Raw genomic sequence first — 26,166 nt, forward strand, 5'->3', positions numbered from 1 at the left:
GAAGCGCAGACAGCAAATAAGCACGCACCACCGAAACAGACTGTTAGGGGTGTTGCAAAAAAAAAAAAAACACGGCATGACATTGCCTGTCTTCAGCAAATGATTTACTGATGTGTATTTTCGCCAAACAATAACATGAAAAAATCTGAATGGCAAAAGTAACGTTTTACGTCATTCAGTGTAGACTAATACATCATGAAGCCTTATGGAAAAGAATTAGGTATGTTCCATGCTAACAATAGGTAGCCTATTGTTTATCAGATGTCTTAACGAAGAAGTCCAAACAAAAAAAGTATAGTATTCGTTTTACATAATTATTCACGCAAACAGCTTTTTCAAACGTTTCAGTATTGGACGTAAAGCGACAAAACACATCAATTTATTGTATGTAGATTATTCACACAACACAACAATATGATAAAATGAACTTTAGTGTTAATTAAAAAATGTCTTCAGATCAGATTGTTTTTTAATTGAATATTGCAGAAGACTATTTATTATTAAAAAATATATATTTATCCTGATGCACATAATTATTTTTGGAATTCACATGCCATTGTTATCATTAATCAGAATAACTTCCTCTCCCTCTCGCAACATCTCTTCTCTGATGACGTGTTTACTGGCACGAGGGCGGGACAATCTGTCATTCACATAAGATCAACCAATAGCAAACCACAACCATCCAATCAATTTCCGACTATCGCAACTTCCGTTTCAAGCCGACTTTAAGGTAGTTGATGGTTACTTGGGATCAGAATTAAATTTTGGGTTGCACGACAAACCTGAAACGATTGCGCCCTGAAAATTACTAACAGAAATTCCTCTGAAGGTCACTGAATAATTCGCACACTTCTTATTTATTATTCATATTCAGGTACTTAGTTTGGTAGAGTTTTATGAAGAAGATGCGATGAGACGCTCATCAGGTTAGGCCATATAGGCTGTATCATATTGCTGTCAAATCGATTAATCGCATCGAACATAAAAGTTTTTGTTTATAAAATATATGTGACACACACACATTTATTATAAAGAAAAACTTTTATGTTAGATGCGATTAATCGCGATTAATCGTTTTGACAGCAGTAATATATATATATATACTGTGTAGCTGGTGGACAAGTAAAGTAAAGCTGCCTGAATAGTTGCGGACTGCTTATACTAATAAAGAGGACAACAGCTATGATATTCTTTGATGGGTCTTGTTTAGATCTATATGACACATCAGTGTAATGAATAAACAAAGAGGAGCATAATAAGGGCATCGCAGCCACAACATGTAACAGTCAATTCTTATGAGTAATACAATTATCTGATCTGACATATTCAAGCCATTGATTATGTTAAATATGTCCATGTTATGGCATGTTTCATGTTCAAAAACGACAGCAGAGAGCCCTTGTTTCAAAACAGCTGTGCTTCAGCCAATGTCCTTGTTTTTACTGTGCAGTCCAGATACAACATAACATGTCAGATGGTGAAGTCAGGGCACCAAGTGATATGATGAAACTAGATACTGAAAGAATAATGGCACTATAATCCGTAAGCGCCTGGGCAAAGACAGCTCTCTGCCTTTTGAGCAGAAAATGCATTGTGACAAACACTGCCTTTCCAGGAATCATCCATCCCTATGGAGAAATGGCTGTGAGATTATTCTGTTTGGATGTGATTCATGTGTGTGTGTGTGTCATATGGTAGCCTGCTGTCTGTGAATACAACTCAGTCAGCTAATTCCCCCGTATAGATTTATAATGTACAGGTCACATTTATTAGCTAATGAGATTTAAAAAAAGTGCCTCTCACATTTCAGTGTTGTATTTTATACACTGTAAAAAAATTATTATTGGTTTAACTTAAAAAAGTAAGTTACCTGGTTGCCTTAAATTTTGAGTTCATTCACTGTAAAAAAAAATTCTAACCTCCCCAACTCAAAATTTTCTAGTGACTGGTCACATCTAAAATTTTCAATTGGTTCAACGTATTATTTCTCATTGAGCCAATGTTAACAGACTATTGCAACAATTGATTAAATTAATTTTACAGAATTTCACTTGGGCCAATTGAAAAATTTAGATGTGACCAGTCACTAGAAAATTTTGAGTTGGGGAGGTTAGAATTTTTTTACAGTGTTGAAATACATGTTTTAATGTATATGTGTTAATGCAATGTAGGATATTGGTTTAATCAACTTAAACACAAAATATTATGTTATCTGAACCACATTATCTAAGTTGTGATGACAAATAGTGAAAATATATTTTTTTAGTGTAGTAATGTGCTAAATAAAACACATATGCAAATAAAATGCATATTTACACCATGCACAGACATGTGGTTTGAATTGAAAAGCTAATAATGAGAGTAGATGATAAACCTTATGTAAATGGTATCTCCAAATACAGTTGCACAGCTCATTGTTGTTGAGTGGAAACAAACATTCAAGCGTTTGGAGGGTCTGAAGTTTCAGCTTTGGTCAGCAATGCCCCCCTCTGGTGCACAGACATATTTGTTTGAGGACTGCAGGCGTAACAGTGCCAAGCCTATGATAGGATGATTCAAAAATGTATTAAATAAATGTAAAAAATGAAAATTGAAATACATAAACACCCACACAAAGATGTTAATACTGAAGCAGATGGTATCTAAACAATGCAGTATTCTGCACTTATATATTTTTAGCTTGCACTCTAAAAATTCTATATACACTGAACCATAGACTGAAAAATACGCAATGAACTATTTTTTTACTCAGATATTGCTAGTAAATTTCATATACGATTACAAAAAAGGGGAAGCAACAATTTGAATTAAACTTGAAATTTTGAAGTAGCAAAACTGAAATAGTATTTTCTTGTAAATCTTTGTTTTATTTACAACTTTTTTTAGCATAGAACCCTGGGGTTCTAGACTCAAATTTAAAGAAACCTTATGCCAAAAATGTTCTATATAAGGAAAAATGTCTTATCATTGCATAATACTTTAATGTTAAACAGGTTATTTAAAAAAAAAATTGATCAAGTATGTTTATGAGCTTCTTAATTTGTAAAATTGTATTTAAAATTATTAAAACTAAAATGATCCCATGATGGGAACAATTCTATATATGAAGAGCCTGACAGAACCCTTTTAGATTCAATATCCTTTTCTTCAAATGTCCTTGTTTGCTAGTTTATCAAGTAGGATTTATATAATCAAATTTACATAAACCTGTGTTAAAATAAACAAGGCATCATGTTATAAAAGAGGACAACGCATTTGACTTTGGATATTTTAATTGTTAAAAATGACTGTATATGCCTTGGTCAATTGAGATAATATTAATTTCTCTTCACATTCTGAATTAGTAGACCTTTTATATGCGTATGGAGCTCATGCAGTGACGTATTAAATCATGTGGATTGTTTTTCATGGTCTAAACAGTGCACTCTGCTAACTTATAATATTGAAGCTTAATTATACACAACCAAAAGCTAAAAAGTTTGTTCTACTGTATGTATAGATATTGCATAGAATAAAAGCCATGCTGTATACTATGCATACATAAAAAGCAATCAAAGAAGATAAGGTACATAAGTATAAAATGAAGTCACTGGTTTGCGAGAATATTATTTGAAGAGATAAGTGCATCAGTATGAAGAACATTCAGATATCTATAGATATTTCAAGTGATTTCATACATCAATGTATAATACATGTACAAATTAAACATTGCAGGAGACTTTGCAAAGCCCTTAATTGATACGATTGGTTGATAGAATCGTATGCCACCCTACCGTAACATGATAATCTGTACAAAAACGGTCATACCAGAATCATGGTGGCATATTTGCGATAAGATAAAGGCTTGCTTGAACAGAAGTCATTCATAAATACACAAACGAAAGAAAAAAAAGCCTGTATCAAACAGTAGAATATCTTGCATGCAATTATTATTTTTGTACTTTTGCCTGACATGGAAAAAAAGTTGACTCGAATGAAAGAGATTCTAAAGAAAACGCAACACAATCATGCAAGAAAATGTTCAGAATCAGGTTCCGTTCTGTTCTCACGTCCTCCTCACACCAGATTTATAAGGCATGCCTCGGGTGCTCATTCATTCCAGTCTTCCATTTAACTCCTCCACCTTTCATTTGTTTACCAATGCGCTGAACCGTTCATGAGAAATGTTCATATGGTCATGAATGTCTTTATCTGTAAACAAGAAACAGAAGTGAAAAAGTCATTGGTTACAATAATGTGGGGTTTTCAGAAGAGTAAGAGTCACGAGTGGTTGCAGGGAGGCAGACGAAGATGAAGAATAAAGTTCCAATATGAAGTTTTAATGAGGATAAAGATTCCTCTGATCCTAGGCTAAATTCTGAAGTCTTTGATTGTTAGTTTGACATGTTCAACGACAGCCGATTAATGACCGTTGCGATCAAATTGTACCTCCGACAAACGGCAAATCGTAAAGGACTATTATAAATGGCACGTGTGCATCCGGCTTAAGACTAACTGAACATAACTGTGACAGTTACTGATTGAGAAACGCTTATACAAAATAGCATCGCTGCCTCTGTCTAGTTCCTTTTGGAATACTTGATTCTGATTCGTCAGTTGCAGCATTCGGTGGATATATATATAAATATATATATATTAGTGCTGTCAAATCAATTAATTGTGATTAATCGCATCTAACATAAAAGTTTTTGTTTATATAAAATGAATATATATATATATATATAAATGTGTGTGTGTGTGTATGTGTGTGTGTGTACACACAACCATATATGTTTGCATATATATATAAATATACTGTATATGTGTACGTGTATATGTATATATATATGTACATACATACACACACAAATATATATAAATATAATAATATACTGTATATACACAAATGTTATATAAACAAAAACTTTTAAGTTAGATGCGATTAATTGCGATTAATCACAAATATATATATTAAAAAAAAATATATATATATATATATATATATATAAATGAAGAGTTCAGATGCAAAAGCCTCTAAGTGCCATCTGAAATTTTCTTCAAGAATAATCATTTTTATCAAGCTTGTATATTTAAGTTCAATAATTTCACTTAAATGGCAATGCAAATGACCTATTAATTGTCATTTAAGTGAAATTACTTAACTTAAATATACAAGATTTCTAAAAATGATCATTCTAGAACAAAATTTCAGATGGCACTTAGAGGCTTTTGCATCTGAACTCTTCATATATATATATATATATATATATATATATATATATATATATATATATATATATATATATATATATATATATATATATATATATTTGCTACTATAGCCACAGTTTATAACATTGTTTAGAGTTCAAATGATATGAAAATGCTCAGTGTAACTGAATACTGACCTTGTAATGATCAAATCAATTTGTATTTCTCTGACGTAGGTTTTTATCTTTGTGGTTGTTGGTGGAATTAGTTTTCCTTGAAGGTGAGATCATAAAGATGAGTCAGTGTGAGTGCCATATGACAATCCAAAATGAAGTTACACCAGTATATAATTACATTTCCTTCATTCAATGTTTCCTTATACACTTCACATTCTGTATAAATTACACATATGCTGTCATCACTTATCCAGGACAGTTGCATCATACCAATTCTTTTTTAAATGTAAATCTGATACTTACATTGGCCCTGCTGGTTCGTCATCTGAATGGGAAGCAAAACAAAGACCATTTTAGTTCGAGGCAGCAATGCTTCCAGCTGGCACAGTATTCACATTATTGAATGAATTTCCGTAAACCGACTGAATTAAGTAGCTATAAACAACAACTCAATGCTATATTGTCTTTTAATATTGAAGTTATTGTTGCGCAGTAGAATTTCACAGAACAAAACTTCACTCCTTCAGCACTGGTGTGAGTAATTAGAGTACAAGAACAGAGAAGAAATACACATATCACTTAAATAGCTCTAAAATTAATCAAACTTGATGTTACATTCATGCATCATATTTCTTTAATTTATGTAATGTATATATATATATATACACATATATAGCTTTTCTAAAAGATGATAATTGAAAGGTGAAAATGAAGTAAAATCTCATGCACATGTCAACATGAATACATTTGAAGAGACTCCAGTGAAGAGGATGTACAGATAAACGAAGGTCATTTGAAGGTTAAACAGCAACAGACATCATTCTCATGATGAAGGCAAAATAAAAACCCATTTCAGCCTAATTCAAACAAGACATATATACAAACCAAAGTATAGGGCAACAGAGAATATGTGCAATAGGTTCACTCAAGCTGCATGCAGGTCTGTCACTTACCAGTGTTTTAGGTTGAGCCATTCAGAGAGAAAGAAATGAGTTAACGTTGTAAATTCTTAATGACAGGTACGTCCTCTTATATTAAACTCAAAAAGTGTGATTTAATTTGCTAAATTAATGCTGCAGTGATTCACAAATGACTAGAACACATGCAGATAAACCAAATAACTGAATACTGAAACTGAATACTGAATTTATACACCTTATATATTGTATTTGTACATAATATGCCCGCCCACATCCACGAACAATTTACAACATTAAACACTTTTATAAAACAAAACGCATAAATTGGTTGTTTTTCGGTTATATGTCCATGGCGATGAAATCAATACCGAGGGAAACCACTAGGTGGCGATGCTGGACAGGCAAAAATCCCAGTTAACGTCACTCACTATATCTGAAGACGTTAGCTGTGTCCAGTTTGTTTGAAAATATCGACTGACACATATTAAATGTACGAAATAACTACTATAATTCGACCCGAAAGCTTAATCATTTGCTTTAAGCAGGCTTTAAACGTAAAAATGTGTCGTTTTATATAAAGTCCCGTCTGTAAATTGACTGGCTTGCAGCAATACTTGACGGTTTTGTTTTCCCTCGCAATGCATTGTAGGTGAGCACTAAAGTGGTGTGGGAGTGGGACTACACCTCCACGCGCATCAATAATTCACTGCCCACTACTACCAGTACACCGCAGAGTCATATTTTTCTTGAATATCAGATTAGTGTCCAGATGACCTAACACCGATGCCCTACAGGAAAAGAATGAAGAGTATGTGTGTGTTTGGTGTGAATGGCATCAGACTGAATTATTAAGAGTCCAGGTCAGGATCACATAACAAAGTGAGTTAAAGGTCGTGTGACGCAGTGACTGAAAACTAGGTAAGAACTGTATACGATGTAAAGGATGCTTATCTTCCCAAGTTACATATATATATTTTGTAAATAAATATTACCTAGACTACTGTTAGGCTATATGGGGTTGGTATGATGTTTCAACTTTTTTTGAAACAAGTACTTTGCAACAAGGCTGCATTTATTTGCTCTAAAATATAAATATATAAAAAAATGTAATTCTTGTGATGCAAAGCTGAATTTTCAGCATAATAACTCCAGTCTTCAGTGTCGCATTACCCTTCAGAAATCATTCTAATATGATGATTTGGTGCTAAAGAAACATTTATTATTATATAAAACAGTTGTGCTGCTTCATATTTTTGAGGAAACGTGAATATTTTTTTCAGGATTCTTTGATGAATATGAAGTTCAAAAGTTCCCCTGAATCAGACTAAAATTCTCTAATTATGTTGTACATTAAAATTAATGAATGATATCTGCATTAAATTCATGTTGGTTCTGTTCTGTTTACCTTAAGGGGGTTATGGATGCGCAGGGAGTTCTTGCCCAGAACAGAACCATACCGCCAATCCTAACTGTATGCTAATTTTATCAATCGAATTTGACGATAGTGGTCCTGACAGAAATGTATTTACTGACAACTTTGATATTTAATGTGACTTTGCTGAATTAAAGTATTAATTTCTTTCAATAATAAAAAAACACTGACCCCAAACTTTTGAACAGCAATGTAAAGTTTATCTCCAGTGGCATCCTTTTTTTTTTTAAACTTGATATTATACAGAAATGTGACAATATTTCTTAGTCAGTATCTACAATGTAATTCCTAGTAAATTGTTTTCTATATTCTTCTGACGGACCTATAAATAAATACACATTTTCTGTTTTGAAACATCATACCAACCCCAAAGTGTATAACTTTTATATTTATAAATTATATTTATATTTAGATAAGCATCCTTTACAATACATCGTATACAGTTCTTACCTAGTTTTCTCTCACTGTGTCACAAGACCTTAAGTTTATGGAACACTTTGTTATCTGATCCTGACCTGGACTCTTAATAATTCAGTCTGATGCCATCCAGACCAAACACACACACACATACTCGTCATTCTTTTCCTGTTTGTATTGTATATAGCGGCCCAAAAGAATATCACAATTAAAAATGGTTAAATGTCACTGGATTAGATATAAAATACCAAACCAAGTGGCATCTGCAAACAAATTCTGCTCTATCTTTTCTCAGAAATAACTTTCAGAGCCATTTTTGTGGATTAATTTTGAACAACATATCTCGATTTGATGTTTTGTTCATCACATTTCTGCGTATCTTGAGTGTGCAAATCATTTTTGGGCACACTGTAGGTCTATGTATTGGCACTATATTAGGCAAACTGTGGTTGGGACAGTCATGTTTCAAATAAATATCAGCCTAGCATCAGTAGTTCATATTGAGACAGCAACCCACCCTTTTAAACTCACCGTCAGGCATATCATCGGGCTTCTTGCGCTTCTCGTAGATGACGATGATCAGCACCAGGATGATGATCTCGGCGAGGACGCCCAGGAGGGGCCACAGGGGGGCCAGGTAGCTCCTGACCCGCAGGACTGATGTCATGGAGGCGGAGCTGATGGTGTTGGTCGCGTTGCACTCGTACTCTCCGGGGTCAGACGTGAGGTCGAGGTTAATGATGGACAGCTCGGTGTAGCCATCCCTGCTGCTGATGAAGAAGCGGCGAGAGGAGTTGTCGATTTCCTGAGTGATTGATGGAGTGGGAGGAAAAAACAGTGACAGATGAGGAGAGGTGAAAGACGGGGGAAGGAAAGCCACTGATTATTCGCTATTTCTGATGAAAAAAAAAAAACTTTTTCATCAAATGATAAATGCTTAAAGATAAAGTAACAGAAACTACATTTAAAGGGATAGTTCATACAGGTAAGCCTACTGTATCATTCAAATTTCTAAGGCCTCAAAATGATCAAAAAATATTTCACTGATTTTTATAAAGTAAATGAGAATAGCTTTTTTTGTTGAAAAATCATGTTTAAATGTATCAAATATGATACATCAGGCTTTTGTTTTATTTGTAAAAATGTCTCAATCATCATTATACTGCATTCCCACAATACACATGACAGAGATTTGATCATAAAACTGATATTTATATGCATTTTATGTAAGTATTTCATTGATTTACATTACATCAGAATTTCATCTTACTTATAGGCCATAAAAATAGCAGCATCTGCACCAAATTGCTTTTTTTGGGGTTTTTTTTGGGGCCTCTGAATAAAATTGACGTGTTTGTTCCTCCTCAAGTAGGAGCTCCATATTCTCACTATATCATACTATGTGAGCCATAAAAGCCTGTTGCATCAAATATGATTCTTAAAAAAAAATAAAAGATTCATCTTTTTTTAAATAGATTTTTATGATTATTTTATTATATGTCAGGCTTTTTTGAACTATCCTTTTAAATCTACCAAACAGCTGATCTTAGATTCACTCTTATGTAAAAATGATCATACCATATTTGCTCCGCTATCGAGTTTACGCCAGGTCCACTGGGGATAAGGATAACCCACAGATTTGCAGTAGAGGACGGCTGTCTCACCCTCATTCTTATTCTCACTGCGCTTGTGCCCCGTGATGTCTGGTGCAGCTATGAGAGGAGAGCAGAAGGACAGTGAGTCCTTCAGTATCGCAACAGATTTCATTGCAGAAACCTTATTAAGCATTGGGATCTTCAATCACTGTGTGGATGTTTATTCTTGTGCCATGATTTGCAATGTCATTTTGTGTGGTAAATATAGCATAAAGCAGGGCAGGGGTGTCCAATCCTGCTCCTAGAGGGTCACTGTCCTGCAGAGTTCAGCTCCAACCCCAATTAAACACACCTGAGCCAGCGAATCAAGGTCTTACTAGGTATACTAGAAACTTCCTGGCTGGAGTGTTGAGGCAAGTTGGAGCTAAACTCTTCAGGACAGTGGCCCTCCAGGAGCAGGATTGGACACCCCTGGCTTAAAGCTAGTGGCGGATCAGGAAATGTCAAGAAATACACCCAGATTGCCAGGTGATGCAGGGATGCATGATATATCGGCCACCAAATCGGTATCGGACGACATATGTTAATTTTTAAAGTTAGCATTATTGGCCTGATAAGAACATTTGGCCGATATATTAAAGCCGATAATTAATGGATTTTTTTCCTTAAGCTGAGACACTTCAGATGCGCACTGTTCGCCATGATGGTTTTGATTTTCTTGAATATTATGATTAGAATCCCTTCAAAAAAAATAAATAAAATACAGTTAATGCAACATGTACAGTGCAATTCTGTCATATATAGGCAATACAATCATAATAAGAACATTATAATTGTGTGCTTGGGACATGGCTTTTAATGGTGAAACTTTGGGTTTAGATTTATCGGCCAATATATCGGTCATTTGCTTTCAAATATAAAGAATTATCGGTTATCGGTATCGACCAAAATTTTTATATCGGTTCATCCCTAAACATGAGGTTGCAAAGTTAATGAGTCAGTAGAATATCTGTTGAAGAGCATCACAATAAAGAGTTAGCAGATATTAAGCAGACAGTCTTCTAATACTCTAATGAAAGTGAAATGTACAGTAGTTGCAAAGATATTTATTGTTAGTAGGATTTCTAAACCATAGAAACAAAGAGTTACCATTTATTTTGCTGACAGTTTATTCCCAAAGAGTTTTACATGCATTCAAGCTGACATTTATCCAGTGACTTTGGTGTTGCAAGCACCACGCTTTACCAGTCGAGCTAATAATATTAAACTTTTTTTTCTTGATATTTTGTGACTTTTTCACATTTACCATCATGAACAGGCATGCAAAGTTTCAACATGCTGGTGTTTTTCTTTTTTGACATATACAAACAAAATTACTATTACGTTTGTGATGTTCGCAGGTCAGTTTGACCATCATAGGCAGCTATTCAAAACTAACTGTACAGACACAAAATAAAAACATTTATTTTATGTATGTCAGGGCATCAACTCCAGTTCTAAAGTGTAAGTGTATCTAAAAGTGCTCTAACCCAAACCAAACACACTTGAAAAAGCTAAATCATGGTGTTCAGAATTAATTGCAAATTACAAATGAAAATCTTTGACAGAGACAGATAGTAAAATAAGCTCTCATTTATATATTCAAGATATCTGAAATATCTTGAGACTTAAGCGGGTCGCACACCGTACGCGCAGCATTTTAGCGCCGCGCCACGTCTAGGACAACTCTCACCTGAAAATCCGATAACATCAGCAATTTTCTGATTTCTGTAAATAAATATAAAACTAAATGTATATTGCAGCACAGGGTGAAGTCCGTATATACATTAACTACGATTTGAGACACATAAATGTAAATGTAATATAAAACTATGTAAATGGCGCTCTGTGGCACGGCAGGATTTTGAACATGGTCCTGAGCCGCCACGGACAGACGCCGAAAGGCGCCGCCGGTGTGTGTACTCTCATAGAGAATAATGTGTTCGAATTTAAAAGACGTGGCGCTGCGCGGCGCGGCGCTGAGCTGCGCGTCCGGTGTGCGACCCCCTTTAGACACAGACAGCAGGAAAAATTTGCTCAGATTAATTGATTAATTGTTCAGTTATGATGTTCTAAGCAAAAAAAAAAAAAGAAAAAGTAAAAAAAAATTATATGCAAAACAAGTCAGCATACTGTTTATTTTCAAATTTTGTCAAAACAAAACAGTTTTAAAAAATGGTTAAAAAACATTTTCATTAAATCATATCTTCAGATATATATTTTTTGAAATATTTGACAAATGTTGATATTAAAAGTTTACAGTTTGTACCTGAATCTTTGTTGTTTTTCATAGTGTGATTTTTGAGGAATTGTATTGAATCCAATTAGGGTCAATTTGACCCGAACCATACGGGGAGTACACAGAATTCCAACATAACACAAGGGTTAAGCATGAAGTGCTGGCTCAAGATCTCATTGATTTATTTAAAAAGCACAAAAGACAAATGAATAAGCCTATAGGGATGCACTGATATTATTCCAAAAAACTATGATGTTGTGACCAAAAACCATTAACTCTCAGACAAAAATTCTATACTATATTGTTTAAAAAAGACACAAATAAATAAATCATTTTAAATGTTACAAATAACATTATAATGTACAGTTGCAGAATGAAAAATGAATATTAATTTCAATTATTAGTGTTTTTAAATATGAACTTTAAATGGCGAGAAATCTAAATCTACCGTAAGCAAATCAACTGAGCATGAACAATTAAATATCCAAAATTGACCCATATCTATTCAATATTACCAGACAAATTAATGATTACTGATATGGTACCGATATACTGTGCATTCCTAAAATTAGACTTAATTTAATTCAAATTTATTTTAATTTAATTAATAATAGAATAGAATTTTGAGATGTTTAAAATTGAGATAATACTGTATATACTACCATTTAAAAGATTGCTTGGTGTCATTAAGACATTTTTGGAAAGAAATGAATACTTTTACATAATAAATTACATTTTTAAATATATTTAAATAGAAAACAGTCATTTCAACTGTAACAATATTTCACAATATTACTGTTTTACTTTATTTTTGATTAAATAAATGCAGCCTTGGTGAGCATAAAGAATGTCAAAAATTTGCTCTTGTCACTGACATATTAAATCTAATGTGATAATATCTCAAGGACATGTAAAAATATATACACTGAATATATGGGGCCATAATAAGATGATTCACAATCTCAAAGGATTAATTACGGAAACCAACAGAGTATTGAAGCATTAGCATCAAAAGAAGGCTATATCATATGCCAAGTACCCCCACAAATACGCATGTAAATCATCTCCACATTTTGTGATTCCAAAGTCAAATGACGAATCAGGACAGGAGATTTTTTAAAGGTTAATTCAATCTAAATGACACCAAATTCCTCAGTTAAGAGACACACAGAGAGAGAAAGAGTGGCAGATTTACATCCCCACCCCCTCAGACATGCAGGCCACCATCTGGTGCCTTTGAGCTGACCGCAGGATAACCAGAGAGAGGTGACCAGGCCACGCTTAAACCGCATGGCACTTTACCAGCTGCTGATCTCTAACACACAAACCAAACAGCCTGCTAGCTTTAAAGGCCATTATTAAACACATGATCACAAGGAGATCTGGGTTGGCTGGCATTTTGCTTTACACCCATTGCTGATTGGAGGCCTTAGAAATTACCCAGTAATAACAAAACAAAAATGCTCTATATATTATGATGGGGCCAAACATGAAATATTTGTATAAAATCTGAATATTTAAAATTCAGGATTTACATTAATATATTCAGGATTTATAAATATAAGACTCAGACATATAACAATAGGATTATATGTATATTCAGATTTGTATCTATAAACCCTGCTGAGAATTTCGGCATAAATTAGAATGACTTCCATGTTTGTCCAGGCTGGTTTATTCTAGTATAGTGCTGGTGTAGCTGGTGGATCAGCAAGTCATGCTGTTCCTAAATATAAATTCAGATTTTATATAATTATTTCCTCTTTAGCCCTTTATAATATACACAGATGAGCTAAAACATTATGACCTACTGCCTAATATGCTGTTGGTCCTCCACGTGCTGCCAAAACAGCTCCGACCCGCTGAAGAATGGACTCTACAAGACCCCTGAAGGTGTCCTGTGGTCTCTGATATCAGCAGCAGATCCTTAAAGTCCGGTAGGTTGCAATGTGGAGCCGCCGCGGATCAAACTTGTTGGTTCAGCACATCCCACAGATCCTCAATTGGATTGGAGACTTGTCCTTCCACCGGCTTGTCGTCCTCCCACAGTGCATCCTGGTACCATCACTTCCCCAGGTAAACGGCACACATGTACACGGCCGTCCAAGTGATGTAAAAGAAAACGAGACTCATCTGACCAGGCGTTCTTCTTCTTCCTCTGCTTCAAGGTCCAGTTCTGACGCTCGCGTGCCCATTGTAGCCGCTTTCGACAGTGGACAGGGGTCATCATAGGCACCCTGATTGGTCTGTGTCTACGCAGCAGAGAGTGATGCACTGTGTGTTGTGACACATTCAGCCCATAATCATCAGTAACATTTACTCAGAGAATCTTCTGTTGGCTCGGACCAGACGGGATAGCCTCCGTTTCCCTCGTGCATCGATTAGCCTTTGGCGTCCAACACCCTGTCGCCGGTCTGTGGTTCATCCCTCCTCGGACACTGTTGGTAAATTCTCAGCAATGCTGACCGGGAGAAACCCACAAGCCTTGCCGTTTCAGAGATACTCTGATCCAGTCGACTTGCCATAACAATTTGTCCCTTGTCAAAGTCGCTCAGATCTTTATTCCTGCTCATTTCTCCTGCATCCAACATGGTGATTATGAGAACTGATTGTTTGTTACATCTCATCTACCCAGACCTTAAAATGTGGCCTTGTTAGGAGATGATCAATGATATTCACTTCACCTGTGACTTCTCATAATAATAAAACTAAAACCATTTCTAAAAAATGAAATAAAATAAGCATTAACAGTAATAAAATTAAATATAAAACACTTATTTTATTTCAGCTAGTTGCCAAGGCAAAAGTTCTTATTTTAATTTGGTTTAACTTGATGTACTAAAATAACATAAAATTAACTAGACATATTAAAAGACATAACCTATTAAATTGCACAACAAAATTACTAATACTTCAACTCAAATTAGAATAAAAACAAAATACAAAAACAAAAATTAAGTTAAATTAAATTAATTATAGAAACTATAATATTATCTCAGTGACACTAAAATAACACTGCTGTATACTACTAAAATACTTCTATTTGGTATTTTTCATAAAAAATTATATTAGCATAACATTTAAGTAAAAAGTTTGACATAATAATTGTATTATTTTTATTATTATTATAAAAAATACCACTACTACTAAATTCGCAGTTGTTGTTTTTATTATTATCCAAATATTACAAATGAATAACTTATTTGTATTATTATAATTGTTATTAATACTATTCAGATATTGCTAATTATATAATCAAATAATACTAATTATTAAGATTGCAAACAATGTATTCACATTCACCTGCCTAGTGAACAAAAACCTGGATGTGTTTCCCACTCAACTAACCAAGCTCACAATCATGCTGTCATGGCCTTTGTTAGTGTGACTCAGCATGTGTTGTGTGGAGGAGATGGAAAGACAGGTTCAAAATGTTGACAAACCATCTGAAAATCAAACTCGCTGTGATACTAGAAAGAAACCACGGACCATTCTATATTTTTTTTGACATTTTGAGAAATGTGGGGTATTTTGAGGGCATCTTACCTTTTACCTCAATGGTGGCATTAGCTTGGGGGGCCGAATCAAATGTGTACACGCACATATATTCGCCCGCATCATCTGCCCTTGGTTTATTAATTCTGTGTAAAAGATAAAACACTTTTCACTTATAAAAGGTACTGTTTTAGTACCATTCAAATATAATGGTATTCAGTACTTTGGAGTAATAAATAAGCAATCAGAATACATAACACACCCACATGCAGATTAACTGTTAGCTGTACTAGTGTGCCTATATGGTTAGTAGATTAGATTAGGAGTCAGGCAGAGAGATTAGCAACACGTGTTGGTAGAGAGAAAGGCCTTGCTCAGGATTTAGACCATTGCAGAGCTGTGCAGCATCAACAGACAGTGAGCCAAGGCTTGACAGTCACTGAGATAATGCATTTACAAAACAAAGGCCAACTCGAGTAATGCAAATGACTATAATGAGCCTATATTGCTATATTTTGATCTGATAGGGCATAGAGTGATATTAAAGTCAATGTTTCTGCACTAAATGTACTGCATTGATTAAATTATCTATTATTAAATAATGTAGATTTTTCAGTTTATCTAGTATTAAATAAAATAATATTTTTTAAATAAAAAAGAAGGTTTCAAAATCCTCTATTTTAAAATTCTGAAATCTTCAGAGGCACAAATAAATAACTTGTCTGTTGAGTTGCAAATTGTCAATACAAAATCTACATTTATAAGTATATTTATAGTATTACTAGCAGGGCTGCAACTAACACATTTTGATAGTTAATAAATCTGTTGATTCATTAATGTATGCTATACATTGTGTAAAATATCACGTGCTTGATGTGGCAAAATGGTCACGTGAAAAAATATGTTGAATTACAATATACAATAATATTGCATTAATAAAAGTAAAATTAAAAGTATTATTATATTATTTAATAATATAATTTTTATATACATAATAAAAAATGTAGCACCATTTAATTTAACTCAAACTCAAAAAGTATTTTATTAGGCATTGAAATAGTTAGCATCCATATAAAACTAATTGGTAAAAATTATTATCCCACACTTTTGATTAAAATATGCCAATATGCACACAGTGTGTGTGTGTATATATTGATGTGTATATATACTTAACAAATATATAATTACATTATTTATAATATATAAAACCTGTATATATATACTATATATATATACATATATACACACACATAAAATATATAATTACATTATTTATAATATATAAAATATATATAATATAAAAAAACAAAATCTTATTCAAAATATTAACAAAAACTATAATAGTATATTAATGACATTAATTGAATGAATTATTATTTTATAAATTTCATATCATAATGTTTCAGACTCAATGCTCACAAATGTCCAGTAACAGCACCTACCTGTACTCTGTGTTCTTGGCTTCGCTCCTTGTTTCTTCGATTTCCTCCCCATTTTTCATCCAGAAGCTCTCGCTGTGGGGGTTTTGGAAAACTGTAAGGTTGCACTGAAGGGTGATTGGTGGGATGTGGTAACCCCCGGGTATAATCAAGTGATCCGATGAATCGATTGATGGTTCTGAAAATACAGATGCGTCGGTCAAGGCCAGAGAAATACTACATCACATTGATTGAAGGCGACGGGGATCTATATATATATTTGTGTGTGTGTGTGTGTGTGTCTGGAAGAGTGGGAGAGGAAAATAAATATGCGGGATGAAGCTGTATATACAGTGCCCTCCACAATTATTGAACCCCCTGGTAAATATGATCAAAATTGGCTGTAAAAAATAAATCTGCATCGATTATCCTTGTGATCTTTCATTCAAAAAATGTGCAAAATTCTAACCTTTCATTGAAGTAAAAGAATTGAAAGTGGGGGGAAAATCACATTATGAAATAAATGTTTTTCTCCAAAACATGTTGGCCACAATTATTGAAACCCCTAGAATTTTTTACGAGTAAAATATCTCTGAAGTATATTCCCATTAATATTTACCTTTTTTAGTACACCAGGGTGACTAGGAACATGAAACTGTCCAGCTATGACTTCGTGTTTCACAGGAGTTTAAATATGAGGAAACACAAAGGCCAAATCCCCTTAATCATCCATCACAATGAGTAAAACCACAGAATACAGTTCTGATGCGTAGCAAAAGATTGTTGAGCATCACAAACTAGAAAGTGGCTGTAAGACAATAGCTAAAGAATTGAAAATCCCCATTTTGACCATCAGGGCAATAATTAAGAAGTTATAACCAACTAAAGATGTTATGAATCTGCCAGGAAAAGGACGTGTGTCTATACTGTCTTAATGCACGGCGAGTATGAAAGTTTGAGTGGCCAAAGACTCTCCAAGGATCACAGATGGAGAATTGCAGAGATTAGTTGAGTCTTAGGGTCAGAAAGCCTAAAAAAAAAATTATCAAACAACCCCTACATCCCCACATGTTGTTTGGGAGGGTTTAAAAAAAAACCTCCTCGCTCATCCAAAAACAAATTCCAGCAAATTTAATTGTCAGACACGACTGGATCTTCAAACAACACAGGGTTCTGTGGTCAGATGAGACTAAAACAGAGCTTTTTGGCAGCAAACACACTAGATGGGTTTGGTGAACACAAGGATAAAAAGTACCCCATGTGTACAATTTAATATACCACTGGATCTTTAATGTTGTGGGCATATTTTTCTGCTGGAGGTCCTGGACTTCTTGTTCAGATACATGGCATTGTGGATTCTATCAAATATCAACAGATAAAAAATCAAAACCTGACGCCTTCTGCTAGAAATCTTATAATGGGCCGTGGTTGGATCTTCCATCAGGACAACGATCCAAAACAAACATCAAAATCAAAACAAAAATTTGTTGTGGAGCACAAAATGAAGCTTCTGCCATGACCGTCCCAGTCCCCTGACCTGATGAGTGGAGTGAACTGAAGAGGAGAAGCACCAACATGGATCTGGGAATCTGAAGGATCTGGAGAGATTCTGTGTGGAGGAATGATCTCTGATCTCTTGTCAGGTGTTCTCCAAACTCATCAGGCATTATAGGAGAAAACTCAGAGCTGTGATCTTGGCAAAAGGAGATTGCAAAAAGTATTTAATAAAAGGGTTTCAATAATTGTGGCCAACGTGTTTTGGAGAAAAACATTTATTTCATAATGTGATTTTCCCCCCACTTTCAATTCTTTTACTTCAATGAAAGGTTAGAATTTTGCACATTTTTTGAATGAAAGATCACAAGGATAATCGATGCAGATTTATTTTTTACAGCCCATTTTGATCATATTTACCAGGGGGTTCAATAATTGTGGAGGGCACTGTACAGTATAGCGACCAGCAAAGGAATCACTGAGCTTTTCCAAGCAGCTCTTTCTTATGCTACTTTGTGTAAATGGATTAATACAGTCTCACATGTGAATCATATGATATTCAAAGCTCACTATTAAAATTATGAATTTCATACAATAAAAAATAAATTATAAAAAAAATCTCATATAATAAGCGGTTATGGACATTATGATACGATTTTTAATCATACAAAATCGTTTTCCTTTATTTCATACACTATCCAGTGGGGTCCAAAAGTCTGAGACCATAGTTGTGTCACATACGTTTACACAACAACAATGCATTAAAAACGGAAAGTTTTTCCTTCGCATTTTTCGTGTACAGACGACAACATTGTCAAAATGATCCCGTTCACACGGATCTGTGAAAACTACTAAAAACGCTGTATTATTCATGCCAGGCCAGTAGGTGGCGATGTCACTATGTAAAGAAACACTGCGCGCCTATAGACTGAACATGTGATACACACGTGCATGATGTCACCGTTTTCACAAATTCTAGTTTTTGTAGTTTACACTAACAGTATCGTTTTCATAAACTTGCACTTTGAAACCCGTTTTCAAAAGTTTGCGTTTTCTGGCTCCAAAACCACTGTTGTCGTGTAAATTATCTTTTTTTCTCGCAATTGCGCGGTATAAACTGCCAATTGCGAGTTATAAAGTCAGAATTGCAAGATGTAAACTCGCAATTAAGAAAAAAAAATCTGAATTGTGAGATAAAATGTCGTAATTACTTTTTTTTTATTCCGTGGCGGAAACAATCTTCCATAATTTATGATTCAGATAATACATTCAAATAATATGGTAAGAAATACCACCAGTTTGCAATTTAAGCAACATAACGAGCTGTTTTGTACAGCTAAAAGTAACTGGAAGTGAATGACACCAGAAGCCAGACACATTCAATATATAACATTAGCAATAAGGTGGATAAAGAAGTATAGTGGTCTCAGACTTTTGGACTCCACTGTATGATCCAGGCCTATAGTATGATTAGTATTGGCATTGGTCATTGAAAAAACACATATCGGTTAAATACTACTGTACCTTACCAGATTCCATGGATTCCTTGGAACAGAAACTGATTGTCATAATCAACACAAAGAGAGCAACCTTGAAATATCTCAATAAGGAGGACAAGGACATTTGACAACAAATATAGGTCACTCACTGCCTGTATGTAGCTAGTGATCTAATAGGATGGTGCTCTAACCGTTTTGTGGTCCGGATGAGTAAGGAGGAGGAAAAGGGAAGATCTACTACAGCAAATGTTAACCATGGCACTACGCTAAATGTAGGTAAAAACAAGGGGTCGGGTGGTTTATTTCGGCTACACCACTAGCGGGGACAGTTAACTCACTCTGCAACACCGTAACTGTTGCCTGGGCTCGAATCCAGGTAGTGGACGGATTCTGGCGCAAATCGTTACGCCGCGGGTCGTTACTGGCTCTGCACTCATAAATCCCAGAATCCTCGATGGTGACGCGAGTGACAGCTAACACGCTTACACCATTGACGCCGTACGCGGTGTTGATGGACACGCGTTGCCTGCGCGCGCCATCCCACAACTGGAAGAAGTTGTCGGCCCTGTTCACCTCGGCGTACCACCACTGGATCTCAGGTGTGGGCTTCCCCACAACATCACAGTACAGCTCAAAGGTGTCGCCCGTCAGCTTAGTCTCAGAGAGGGGGGACTTTACAAACCCCGCTGAGGGGCGGCACAGAGACGGGAAGACAGGAGAAACGTGACAAATAAAGAGATGGGAGTGGGGAGGTAAAGGACAGTGAAAGGGCAGTGGGTGGAAAAAAGAAAACATAAAAGATTAAACTCAAATTACAAACCAAAAGTGCAATGAGAAATTAATCATTTAACAATTGATCCATGGGAAAATGCACAAAAAGTCACCATGTGCAAAGTGAAAGATCCTGCACTGCACAGAAGTGTTATTTACTCGTGTATCTTTAGAGGATATTAAACTGGGTCAGGGGCCTGATCTATATTTGATCTTTTTTCCATATCGAAGTACTGATTTTAAAGGAGTGCTTCACCCAAAAATGAAAATGATCCCATCATTTACTCACCCTCAAGCCATCCTAGGTGTATATTACTTTTTTTTCTCCAGCCAAAATCAATCAGAGTTATATTAAATAATATCCTAGCTCTTCCCAGCTTTGTAATGCCATTGAATAGTGTCTGAGAATTTGAAGCACTAAAAAGCACAAAAACCACATAAGTGAAGCCAGAAGCCAGTGATTATAGTTTATAAAGTTATAAATATGGATATTTTTCTTACAAAAACCCATCGCTTCAGCCTTAATTTACCTCTTGAAATGGATGGATGCGCTTTTTGGAGCTTCAAAAACTATATACTAGATACTATTCAATGGCTTTACAAAGCTTGGAAGAGCCAGGATATTTTTCAATATAACGCCGATTGTGTTTGGCTGAAAGATGAAATATACACATAGGATGGTTTGAGGGTGAGTAAATTATAGAATAATTTTCATTTTTGGGTGAACTATTCCTTTAATCTCTGGTTGATGCTGAAAAGCCAATAAGTAATTTTCATTGTATGGCTGACAACTAAATAAATGGCATAAATAATTCTATATTATTTTGTCTAAAAAACGAAATATATACACACAGTATAGCTTTCAAAAGTTTGGGAGTCTCTTCTCACCAAGGCTGCATTTATTTGTTCAGTAAAATACAGTAAAACAGTAATATTGTGAAATAGAATTACAATTTAAAATATCAGTTTTCTATTTGAATATATTTTAAAATGCAATTTATTCCTGTGATCAAAGCTGAATTTTCAGCATCATTACTCCAGTCTTCAGTGTCACATGATCCTTCAGATATCATTCTAATATGATGATTTGCTGCTCAAGAAACATTTCTTATTATTATTAATGTTGAAATCAGTTGTGCTGTTTGATATTTTTGTGGAAATCATGATCCATTGTTTTCAGGATTCTTTGATGAATGGAAACTCAAAAGAACAGGATTTATTTAAGGCAGATAAAGCAGAGTTTCTTCCACAAAAAGACACTAAGTGCACAGCTGTGAACGGTGCCGTTGGCAATCTCTGTGCAATCTCACTATTCATGTGTGGGTATGTGCTGATGGACAGGCGGTTTCCATAGAAGCGTAGATGAGAAGGTAGGCCTTTTAGCCCACCATCCCCTCATTAACTGCTGTCTAAATTGCACTCAAAGATATGAAGCCTCGCAAAGTGTTAACAGTCAGTGTAGTAAGTGTTTGTTGTGTGCAACTTAGGAGCAAAACTGAAAGAAATCAATGCGTTCTGCTTTTCATTGTAAACAGCAACAAAATGTTTGTATAGGAAGAACATATCAATAGAACATATCAATTATGTATGCAGAGAGGCTTTTTGATTGTTGCATTGTATCATGTTAATCTGAACATTAATTTTACACAGCAATCTACTGCTGGTTCTGTTGATAGTGATTGTGATATAAAACAATAATATAATAATGAGAAATAAAGCAGGACCATATATGATTTTTACATCTAAACCAAGTCCTTTAAAAGAATGAAAACTATGTTACAGACTTTTTCAATGTAAGTGCATCTAAGCTTGAGGAGCAAATGGACTTGTAGTTACTGTATATGTGGACAGGCTTGTATGCTTGTATTGCATACAAAGAACTAGTGCACTAAAATTAGAAGCAAAAACCTTGTTAGCCTGAAGGCATCAAGCGCTGTTGTGCTTTTATGCCTGTAATGCAAAAACATCTATGCCAAAATGATCCATTTGATCAAATGTGTCTGTGTGTGTGTGCTCACATTTGTACCAAGAGATAGAAAGCGTGTGAGTGAGATGAAAGGAAAAGTGTCAGGTTTGATCTTCATATGAGCTTATGGCTCCTCACAAACAGGCAATGGGCTACAACCAAAAATGGGCCCCAGATCTGTTCTGAGAAGCTCGCCGACAGCAACAATGCTAATTTCAAATTCTAAATCGCAACTATATAATCGTGATAAATAGGCTTATCTACCTCTAAAAATTAAGAAAACATTCTTAGTTGTTGACATAGCCTACAGGATTTTGACACACATTTATTTGTTGTATGTTAGAATCTAGTCGAATTTGGCAGAGGTCAACTAGAAAAGTTGTGCGACAACATGAAAAAAACACGAAAGGTGAAAGAAAATATGATCCTAAACACTAAAAAGGTTCACTTGAATATTGTTGGGCCTATATGCTGTAAACAAATATATCGTTGGTTTAACTTAAAAAAAGTAAGTAACATGGTTGCATTAGAATTTTGAGTTCGTTGAAATAAAAATTTTGAGTTAATTCAATGAAGGAGATCACTCAAAATATTATGTTATCTGAACTACATAAATTATCTAAGTTGATTTGACAAAAGAAAAAATGTTGTGATGATAAATCATGACAGTATGTTTTATAAAATGCGATGAGTTGCAAATGAATATCCAACTTAAACAAAACCAGTTGAGAATCGGTTCACCTTGATTCAGATTACCTATGACATCAACTCAGCTTAATTAGGCTAACACATTTTTGTTAAAGGTGTATGCATTATTTAAACGGCAGTAGGCTAATGCATGGCCAGGAGATGAAAGGAGATCGGACGGGCTCATTATCTGAGCGCGTCCATGACGTCACAATGCACCGCGGTGCTCCTCCATTAAGACTTTAACGGGTCCGCGCGCACGGGGAGGACGGACATTAACGCCATGCATACCGCTACTGCATCGGCTCTATAAATAGAAACATGCAGCAGAATGGACTGCTGCTATTTACGGCGCTGCAGAGGACCGGTGCTTACAGAGGGGGTAGGCTACCTGCCTCTACCGTTATATTTGACGAGCGAGTTAGCGTGCAAAAGGATCGGTTTGCGTTGAAAGAACAAACGGGAACATGAGAAGAATTCCTGAGTCATTAGATTGGCCGCATGCAAATCAAGCACAAGTGCGAAACACAGTCCTGCATTCTGATCATTCCGCGTTTGGGTTTGTGACAAGCAGCCGATGACCCATCTAAGCACATCCAAATCTGGAAAGGGAATCTTTTCTAAGAGAGTCATAATCACAGTCACAAATAGACGCTCCCTGTGGGACAAGTAACCAAATATTAAAATGTAACCTGCATGAAGTACAATGGCGAGCCGCTTTTAAGAATGTGAGACATAAACTGCTCTTTTAATGCGGAATGCAGTGCGCTTTGCCATTTAAACGCACAAGGACGCATTTTCTTAAACATTTAATACACACAAATGTCACCTTTCTCAACCTGAGCGGCTATTTAGTTTTGAGTATTCCCAAATGCAATGCTGAGGATTGGTGAGACTCGAGTTTATCCCGTGCGCTCGAGGCAAATTGCACCTGCACGTGCCGCAACCGTTTCCCTATCAAGAAAGCCTTCATAATCTGCGATGAAACGGTCCTTTAAACGGAACACATGAAAGTCCTTACCGTTCTCAGCGGAGCCCGAATGCAGCATCAAGACCCCGAATAATATCACCAACGGATTCCCCGCGTAAGACATTTTGTGGGTCGCCTGGCTACCTGGGATATGTGTGGAGGGATGCAGAGGAGAGGGAGAAGAGGGCTGTCGAGGAGGATGTGAGTGAGTGAGTGAGTGGAGAGGGAGCTGCTACAATGACGAGGCGACCCTGGATGGAGCTCGAATCGGGTCACGTAAAAAGCCCGTCGCCTAGCAATAGAGAGCGCGGTAAGTAGATGCCGCCGCTACACTTACATCCGGTTTATAAACGAGGCTCGTGAAGACGATGGCGCTGTCCTCACCGATTTAAGCCGACCGGCAACTATAGTTGCCGCAGTGTATAGGCTAGTTGTCATTTTCCTTTTGTAAGTATTTTTTCTAGATGTTATCCATGTTTTATGTCTCAATGACATTTAAGCAAACAACCAAATAAAGGATTATTTTTTTTTTTTTAAAGGTAGCCTAGGCTATTCACTTCCTTCCTGTCATATGAGCAGAGGTGGGTAGAGTATCCAAAAACTGTACTCAAGTAAAAGTACAAGTAGGCTACTTATAGAAATATTTACTCAAAGTAAAAGTAAAAGTAATCATTTTAATAGTTACTTGAGTAAGAGTAAAAAGTATCCAATGAAAAAACTACTCAAGTAGCTATTACTTCGGATCATATATAGGCCTATATATATATAGCTTTCCTGTAGCTCAGTGGTAAGAGCATAGCTTTCTTAACACTTTTTATACCACGCTTTTTATAGCTTTCCTGTAGCTCAGTGGTAAGAGCATAGCTTTCTTAACACTTTTTATACCACGTTTTTTATAGCTTTCCTGTAGCTCAGTGGTAAGAGCATTGTGTTAACAACGCAAGGTTGTGGGTTCGATCTCAGGGGATTACACATACCTATGTATAAATGTATAGGATAATGCAATGTAAGGCGTTTTGGATAAAAGCGTCTGCCAAATATGTAAATGTAAATATATATATAATATTATTTTGATATTTTTAATTTAAATGATTGTTATCATAATTAGATAGGCTATCTTTGCAACAAAAACAGAAGAGACAAGCATTATTTCTGCCATCTGTAGCCCGAAAATCATTGCCTGTCCTTTGGTTTGTATAATAGTAACTTATACAACTACATTTGGATTATTAGACTATGTCGAAATAAAGTGACTCTGCAAAGTTTTGCCTTCACATTACAGCACACACATTACCGCGGGATGGGGGGTGTTCATTTCATAAACTGTGGACAATGGTAGCTTATTTAATGTATAAATTGATGTATATGTCCAAAAAAACGGGTAATGTCATACTTAGTAGTGCTATCGTGGCGTAATAATCTGTTTCGTTGTAAAATGTATTACCTGAATGAAATGAAATCGAATGTAGGGGAGAATGGGGTAATGTGAGACATCGGGTAATGTGAGACACCCCCTGTATCTAGGCAATGGAACACAATTTTGGTCATTTGACCATTATGTTTTCAAGCCCCTCTAATTTCCCCTTGCCCATGAAGGAGAGGACCTCATGGTGCTGTAGTAGGCATGTTTTTTTCACAAAAATATTTTTTTTGCATGTAAAAGTAAATTTTCTTGGTGTCAACTTAATCAACTGTTGTGCCAAAGCAAATTGATTCAGGTAGAAAAACTTATATCATACATGTTGATGAACTACCAACATATAAAACCATGTGATGATGCTAGCTGAAGATAAGCCTGAATTGCTAAGAGAGATCGTTTTTTTCTAAAATGTGGCGGTGGGGTAAAGTGAGACAA

The 26,166-nt window shown here is 35.3% G+C and overlaps 1 protein-coding gene across 4 annotated transcripts; it reads right to left on the reverse strand.

The window, feature by feature from the left end:
* Positions 1-3,049: 3,049 nt before the first annotated feature.
* nptna (neuroplastin a) lies at positions 3,050-24,668 on the reverse strand. 4 transcript variants are annotated; one of them, XM_082159339.1, is made up of 8 exons: positions 24,363-24,668; positions 16,949-17,123; positions 15,558-15,652; positions 9,717-9,850; positions 8,670-8,943; positions 5,673-5,694; positions 5,391-5,466; positions 3,050-4,194 (listed from the first exon to the last, which is right to left on the reverse strand). In XM_082159339.1, the coding sequence occupies exons 1-7, from the start codon at positions 24,433-24,435 to the stop codon at positions 5,406-5,408; spliced, it is 834 nt and encodes a 277-aa protein (XP_082015465.1). In that variant the 5' UTR covers positions 24,436-24,668; the 3' UTR covers positions 3,050-4,194; positions 5,391-5,405. The 4 variants fall into 4 exon arrangements, with proteins under 4 accessions (XP_082015465.1, XP_082015466.1, XP_082015464.1 ...); XM_082159340.1 differs by having other exon boundaries at positions 3,057-4,188; positions 5,380-5,466; positions 5,673-5,682; positions 24,363-24,667; XM_082159338.1 differs by having other exon boundaries at positions 3,057-4,188; positions 5,380-5,466; positions 24,363-24,667.
* Between the last annotated feature and the right edge of the window lie 1,498 nt (positions 24,669-26,166).

Source organism: Leuciscus leuciscus (genome assembly GCF_965113295.1).
Source record: "Leuciscus leuciscus genome assembly, chromosome: 25".
Classification (NCBI taxonomy): Eukaryota; Metazoa; Chordata; class Actinopteri; order Cypriniformes; family Leuciscidae; genus Leuciscus; species Leuciscus leuciscus.

Coding starts and splice junctions, on each gene's coding strand:
- nptna (XM_082159339.1), bottom strand. CDS start 24,435: ATGTCTTACGCGGGGAATCCGTTGGTGATATTATTCGGGGTCTTGATG. Junction 15,653..16,948: donor GCCAAGAACACAGAGTACAG/GTAGGTGCTGTT, acceptor TCTTTTACACAG/AATTAATAAACCAAGGGCAG. Junction 9,851..15,557: donor TGCCACCATTGAGGTAAAAG/GTAAGATGCCCT, acceptor CTCCTCTCATAG/CTGCACCAGACATCACGGGG.